This window comes from Penaeus japonicus, unplaced genomic scaffold, assembly GCF_977035675.1.
Source record: "Penaeus japonicus unplaced genomic scaffold, GWHDUDI00000001_assembly GWHDUDI00000020, whole genome shotgun sequence".
NCBI classification, from domain to species: domain Eukaryota; kingdom Metazoa; phylum Arthropoda; class Malacostraca; order Decapoda; family Penaeidae; genus Penaeus; species Penaeus japonicus.
The window spans coordinates 12,746,685-12,754,184 of NW_028234422.1; the positions used below are offsets into that span (position 1 = coordinate 12,746,685).

A 7,500-nucleotide genomic window follows, 5' to 3' on the forward strand; every position below is an offset into this window, starting at 1 on the left:
GGAATCCAGAACTGAAGGATGTTGTTCAAAGGGCCAGAGATATTTTCCATCTTGTTCAGAAGCTTGAGTTGGCACCCATACAATGGTGGAGGCTAAAGGAAACTGCAGATTTCAAGCAGCTAAGACAAATAAACGATAATCTCTTGAAGTAAGACGAAAAGTATGCAGATTTCTTATTTGATTTACATGTGTATAGTGAGCTAGAATGAAGTGAAATATGGCTGGAAAAATGTAACTCTTTTCTTGATATTGAAGAAAGAAAAAAAAACTATGACTGTTGTGATATTGATAGACCTAAGTTTATGATCTTGTATGTAATTATCGTAAAGGTAACAGTGATTATTGTAATTTAAGGATAAGAAGACAATGATTTATCCTCTTGTATGTCTCTTCTATAGCTATGTCAAAGCCTCAGTCACAGATGCATGCAAGTCTCTAGAAGCTCGCAGTCCAAACAGTCAGGAGGAAATCAACATAGTGGAGAAGTTGCTCCTTGACCCTGAACTGTCTTTTGAGGATGTTCATGTATATCTCATGGACTTGCTAACAGCAGGAATAGATACGGTACTTACTTAGTTGTTTATCATTTACTATTATCTTTTATGTTTGTGTTCACATATTATACCATTTACCTAAAAGGAATTTTACTTTATTTATAGTTTGATGTTTAAGTTTGATGATTTAATGCAGTATTGATTTGATATGGTAATTTATATTTCCTTATTTGCCATACCATTTTTGTTTGTTTATCTTTATATCTATGCATGCACACCCTTATTGCTATTATTCATTTCATAGTCAATCTCATTATAATATATATAATAATCTCTAGAGCTGCATTTAAACGATATGAGTTGATATAAGTCAAAGATTCATGAATCATCTTGAATTGCCAGTCTTGTTCTTATTAACTGAAATATGTTCTTTGTAGAACTATTTACTGCAAGTCATTTCATTCAGAATTTCTTTAAGGTCATTAACCTTCAAAATTATTGAAATTTACAGACAGCCATGACTGTGGCCTTCACACTTGTAAAACTTGCCCAGAATCCAGAGAAGCAAGCAAAGCTCCATGAGGAAGTTGATGCAGTACTTGGGGATGGAAAGGAGCTTCTGACTCCCAAGCATATGGCTGACCTGAAGTTCACAAAGGCCTGTGTCAAAGAAACACTACGGTAAATGATTTGTTTCGGTAGTCAACCTTGCACAATTTTTTCACTTTGACTCTATTTGTACTGAATTATTGGGATGGTAATTGTGTGAGTTTTTCATGCTTGTCAGAAAACATGTCATAAAAAGATTGCAAACAGGAGGCTATTTTAAAGTGTGCTATTCAAATTACCATGTGATATATAATGATGCTTAAAAAATATATCTGACATTTGGTATGATCATGTTTCCTGTCAGTCATCTATGAGAACACAAGAAGGCAGAACAGCATTTTTTATTTTTGATAATGCTTTTCAGAACTAATTCACCTGCAATTTTGACCATGAGAAAGCTGTATGAAGATACTGTGCTCGGTGGTTATCTAGTGCCAAAAGGGGTAAGTCTCTATCACAGTTTACTAGTGCAGTTGATTATTGTTATGAGTATATATTTTTGTCCTGCGAATATATATTTATATACTAATCATGGAACTAGATTAATATTTTTCAGATATTTTAAACTGCTTTTTTGTGATATTGATTTGTCTTAAGCATTATATACAACCATTTTTTTTTTTCTGAGATGACTTCTACATTTACTATTTTAGAAACAGAAGTAGACCACATCCATGCATTCATACACTAAACGACCCAAATTTCCCATTATGTTCCAGTTTACAGTGAATGTCTTGCTCAATATTGCGGGTAAGCAGGAAGAGCACTTCCCTAATGCTTCAGAATATGTGCCTGAGCGCTGGTTACGTCATCACCCACTGGGCCCAATCAACCACTATGCCTCCATACCTTTTAGCACTGGCCTACGGAACTGTGTAGGACGCAGGTTATCTGAACAAGAGTCTTACACCATTGTTACTAGAGTAAGTGTACCTGAACCTAATTACAAACAACTAGAAATTGTCTATTATGAAGCTATTTTTCTTATACCTAATCTTATTTTTGCAAGAATGAAACTTAATATGTGATTGGTTCTGGCTCTAAAATTAAAACCCCACTGATTTCACTTTATATACAGCTTCTTCACAAGTACCAGCTGGAGTGGCATTATGAAGACCTTGATCCTGTCATGAATATTGTGGTGACACCTGATAAACCTCTCCGGCTGAGAATGATAGAAAGGAAATGATCTGGTGGTCGGCAAGACTGTCCTTTTCTACTTAATCTACAGTTACAACAGATGGATATGATATTTTCTAATGAAAAAGCAGTTACTTGACTCAATTTAGAATAATTATGAGAAGCTAATATAATATCTTGAGATTGTGTAAAATGAAAAATATCTATTTCAGTATTCCTTTTTAAAAGATTGGCAGTTGCTCTGATTTGATATAAAGTGCAATACCCTTTTTAAGTCTATAATGTTTAAACTCCATTAAAAAAATATATATTGTGTATTTGCTGGTCAACCATGGTACTATTATTTTTGTTAAATAATCTTTTGTAGACAGAGTCGTGATATTTTTATCTATTTTCACTTTTTAGAAATAAAGATTTCTGCTAGGTACCCTTTTATTCTTACCTGATAAAAATCTCAAATATCAAATGATGATTCTCTGAATAACCAGGAAAAAGTTTAAAAAATGTATTTGGTTCCCACTAAAAAAAGGTGCAACTTTCTAATTTTGACAAAACTACTTTCTATGGGTTTCTTGCATTTTTCTTAATGTGCTCTTTGTGCCACTTTTTGAAATTTTGTTTTTGTATTTTAGATTTTATATGAACTATAAAAGTTCTAAAACATTTTAATTTGGAAAGGGGTGTTTATTGTAGAATATTCAGAAGTGCTATGGAGAACCCCTGTAGGCCTTAGCTCTTGTTGAATGACATAATGCAAATAGAAATATTTTAGAAGTTTTGATATATACAGTTCATATTTTACAAGATTTGAAGTAATTCATGTTGTATGCCACATTATAAATGCATATAAATACTAGAAAATAATATTTTCCTAGAGATTGTATTGAAAAAATCTTTCAACCCTTTACTGTATTTTTCTCATAAGATCACTATTAACACTATTATGTTGTTGCATAATAGTGTATAATAGTAATTGCAATAATAGTAACTGCAATTTTCAAAGTTGTACGCTTATATCAAGCATGGATAAAGGCATAATAGAGTGTAGCTTCAGAAAGCAAGAGATGTAATTGCCTCTCTTGCTTTGTGCAGCTACTCTCTATTATACTTTTATCCGTTCTTGATATAAATGTATGACTTTCAAAATTGCACTCCCAATAAATAGTCTTTTTTTTTGAAGTTGTGAGGTTGTGAAGTACATGCTATTCCCTGCTCTTGTGTTAAGCAAGCTTAAGCCAAAGTGGCTCGTGATCCAATTTATAATGACACATCTACCCTGACCAAGAATTCTCTGTGCTGTAAGGAGAACAATGGTCAAGAGGTAGATATTGTTGGAAGGCGTGCTATACTGGAGACTGTCAATGGTCTAGATTGTGTATGTATGACATTGTACTTAATGTCCATCCCCTATGCTTCGCCTGAACATGACAGAGAGTCTTGTCTTTGTTTGATAAATCAGGTACCCTATTTACATTCGAAAGGGGATATTCTGATCAACCCATGTTAGAAGATGTGAACTTTTGTACTCCATTGCAAACGAGGATAGATTTGCTTGAATGGTCCCCAGGACTGGTCACTAATGCCACCTGCGAGGCACCCCAGATAGGTTTTATTTCAGAGCAAGGAAGCTTCACCTGACGTATCGGGACTTTTTCATTAACTATTTATAATACTAAAGCCATAATTGTGTTCGTCATTTTATTTTGCTTTTGTTTTACCATTTTGTGGTACTTAAATGTGCCATTTGACTGTTCATAGCTCAAACACCTTGGCTATGTGCTTGCCGACCACATTTTATCTCTGGGAAGGAGACAGGATAAGTAGGTTAGTTTTGAAGCCCCCCCCCCTGGCCTTCTGTATACATTATACACCTTGAGGAGGCCCCGGACCAGGTGGATCTCAACAGCAAGGAATTAGACGCCATTTCCAAATTGCACTGGATCTGTTTTGACCAGGTTTATTATAACTTTGTGTTCAGCAGCACAAAGGTATGGTACCCTTAGATGTGAACTATCTGTTAAGGTTTCCTGGAGAATGACAGTGCTAGAAAATGGCACTCCTCGCGTATGCATAGTATGCATAGAGTAGAGGCCATCATACTACTCTGAATCGGTTACATCTGCGCCAACTATGATGTCAACATGTTCCGTTTCAGTGTCAGATACCTCACTAAGGGTTTGTGAGATTGTGGAGGGGCTTCTCAGGGGCCTCTCGGGAGGAGACCCCTTGGTTGCCTTGTCCTTTACTCTCGCAGATCTCGACTTTCTTACACTCTGAGGTTTGGGTTCAGTCTCTGCCCTGAGTAGGAGTGGCGTTGGGTTCTTGGGACTCTGCTCCCTCTCATTCAGGGCACTGACGGTCTAGATCATGGCGACACTGATTACCCTCTCAGTCTCGCTACTTGTCCTCACCAAAGCTGTTGCTACCGTAGTACAGAAGCGTCAGGTCACTCTCCTGAATGAGAAGGGGTCTATCTGCTCTTGGGGAGGGCTCTTTAGTTCCTGTGTCCCTTCTGGACCTAGTCATTTCTCGGAACACTCACTAGTGCCGGGAATTTTGTATCGGAAGTGTCCTGCTGAGAGTTTGCAGAGGGCGGTGCATCCTTCCTCTTCCGAAGGGAGGAGAGGAGCTTACCCTTTTGCTCTGCTACCAGTCATAGGTGCCCTTGAGTTTAATAGTTTTCCAACAACCTCCTGCCGCCTGAAAACCGCCTCTTTCCTGGCAGAACAGGCTTGGGTTGAGAGGTGATGACATCCAAGTCAATGACCGAAAAAACAAGAACTATCTTAACCTACCTGTCTTCAGGAGCCAGAGCCGCAATGATCAATTTTTGTCCATCTGTGAGCTTATCGGCTTCCTGGAGGAAATTGAACATGGCCTGATTTTTAGAGATAATGATCAATCCCTTATCTCTGGCGACCCGGAACGCCAAGCGGCATTGCCTCTGCATTTCCAAAGCCACCAATAATTAGTAGGCATTGACAATCCCTCATTTTAGAGGGTACCTTAAACTGAGGCAATTGGCTGGAGTCTCCAGACTCCTCTGCGAGTTCGGTCTAGGCAGACTCGTTCTAGAACGACACCAGTGTCTTGTTCACTTTGGCTGCAGGCCTTTAAGAACCAGCCTAATCAAGTGACAAATTAGTAACAATTTGACTCTAGCATAGCTCAAGAGACAGCCGATGGACCTGATTAAGCCTGGATCAGGCCACCAGTCTTGTTGGAATAAAGGACCAAAGAGGCGGTTTACTAGCCATAGATAGGGCATACTCTTACATGGTCTAAGCCACTGATTTAATGAATTAAGCCTTTTTTATATTAACTCAGTATTGTGAGGCAGGGATTCCCTCATGACCTGAGATATACTGCTTTCTGATTCTGCTTCCGCTTATTGCCAGCACCTGACTCCAGGTTGAAGCTGTATTTATTAGCTCTAACCCTAGATTACCGGTGTCCCCATACTAAGAAGGCAAGAGAAAACAGAAGCGGATGACAAGAGAGAACGGAGCACACAACTCTGAGCTCTAGCCTCACCACCTGGATTGCAAGTGTAGTTTTGGGCCACCCCGCAATGAATTGCTGCCGCAGAAAAATGTCTGGGGAGGAATGACCCCATCGGCCAGGTTATCTCAGTGCTGGCCATATCCAGGGTGGGCTCAGCTGAGAGGAGAGCTCAACACCCTGGACAACGACAAGGGGATTTATAAATGCTTTTCAGACCCATGTCGGCGATGAAGAGATAGACCCTGGCGATGAATTCAACTGGGTGAATTTCGGATCCACCTTGGTCATGCGCAGATTTTGGTCATTCATTATTGATAATGAGGGACCTTCAGACGAGGGGAGGCAGGTCAGCGGGTAAATCGAGTTTCGTGCCAGTATATAAAAATAAGAAACTTTCCTATGAATTTTAGTGCCCAACTTCATCGGAAAAAAATTGATTCTTATATGAAGTAGCTACAAAAGTAAGCTTACACACACACACACACACACACACACACACACACACACACACACACACACACACACACACACACACACACACACACACACACACACACACACACACACACACACACACACACACATATATATATATATATATATATATATATATATATATATATATATCACCGACGACGTTACAAAACTTCAGTGGTTTTCCGAAAGCAAACGAATTCTGGTCATCTGAGAGCACTGGAAAAATAATGTTTTTTCTTATGTTTGATCCGCCCAAAGTACATAATGTGTCGTTCAAGGCTGGAAAGACAGTGTTGTCGGTGATGCTGTTTATGCATTTATTTTTGTAACTTAATGGGATAAACTGCACTGATATTTTAGAGCGATTCGATATATAATATCGGCATTTTGTCACAGAAAGATGACAAATGCTTTCGAAAATACTCAAATTCACATTGCTTTTTTAAAATTTCCCTTTTTTCCTTCTGACAAGCTCACCGACTAGACCGTAGCGCGTTGTTACGATATGAAATAATTTTATTTTAGTGGAAATAGCATCAAAATACCTCGACAACCGAGTTTTAATTAAAAAAAAAAGAAAGTGAGATAACCGTTTTTTTCTTTATTAGAAAATGATCCGTTTTATTGATACCAAATTACTCAAAAACTTAAAACAAATTTAAAAATCCGCCTTCGAGATTTCCTAGGTATTGGAACAAAGTATATTGGATAGTTTTTCTTTCTATATGTCTTGAGTAACGGTTTATTAGTTATTCTTGCCACGACCCTTTCAAAACCTTGAATTAAAAAATCGGATGCGAGGGGTAGGGGGGGGGGTAGCGCTCCCCGATTAAGATGCATTTCCAAATACTGCATGTACAATTAGCACAAGTGAATGCTCTCTATCCCCTGAATAAAGCATTTACCTGTCCCACGTGGGTTTATTTTTTTAAGCTATAAGGTAGAGCAGTGTAGGCTTATTTTAAGGTCTCAGACGGTCTCCTGCAGGTTGCAAATTCTTTGCCATATCTGTTTACATTCATATCTGATAAGGAAAGCAATATTCCCCTGTTACACCATGTAAACTTTATCATTATGTTCACGTATAAACATAGGTGTGTGTATGTTGCGGAATTGAATTTAAAAACATGAAACCCGCACTGCATACTGATGAAAAACAATAGTTTTTATAAAAAAATAAAAAAAATAGTGGACAAAATCAATTCTTATTCCAATGCTACTTAACCGGGGAATTTTGAACGATTTTGTGGCTATTTGTAGTAAAGTAACTGATAAA

General features: G+C 37.9%; 1 protein-coding gene across 4 annotated transcripts in view; it reads left to right on the forward strand.

Annotated features, from left to right (window-relative positions):
• Positions 1–2,709, forward strand: part of LOC122249871 (putative cytochrome P450 12a4, mitochondrial) — a 15,144-nt gene extending 12,435 nt beyond the window's left edge. For all 4 annotated transcript variants that reach the window (XM_086548012.1, XM_086548014.1, XM_086548015.1 and 1 more), the window contains exons 6-11: positions 1–148; positions 399–564; positions 1,006–1,175; positions 1,468–1,546; positions 1,823–2,026; positions 2,182–2,709. The exon at positions 1–148 is cut by the window's left edge and continues 45 nt beyond it. In XM_086548012.1, coding sequence (XP_086404138.1) covers positions 1–148; positions 399–564; positions 1,006–1,175; positions 1,468–1,546; positions 1,823–2,026; positions 2,182–2,292 — 878 coding nt within the window. In that variant the 3' untranslated portion in view covers positions 2,293–2,709. The remainder of the gene's footprint in view (positions 149–398; positions 565–1,005; positions 1,176–1,467; positions 1,547–1,822; positions 2,027–2,181) is intronic.
• Positions 2,710–7,500: the final 4,791 nt, after the last annotated feature.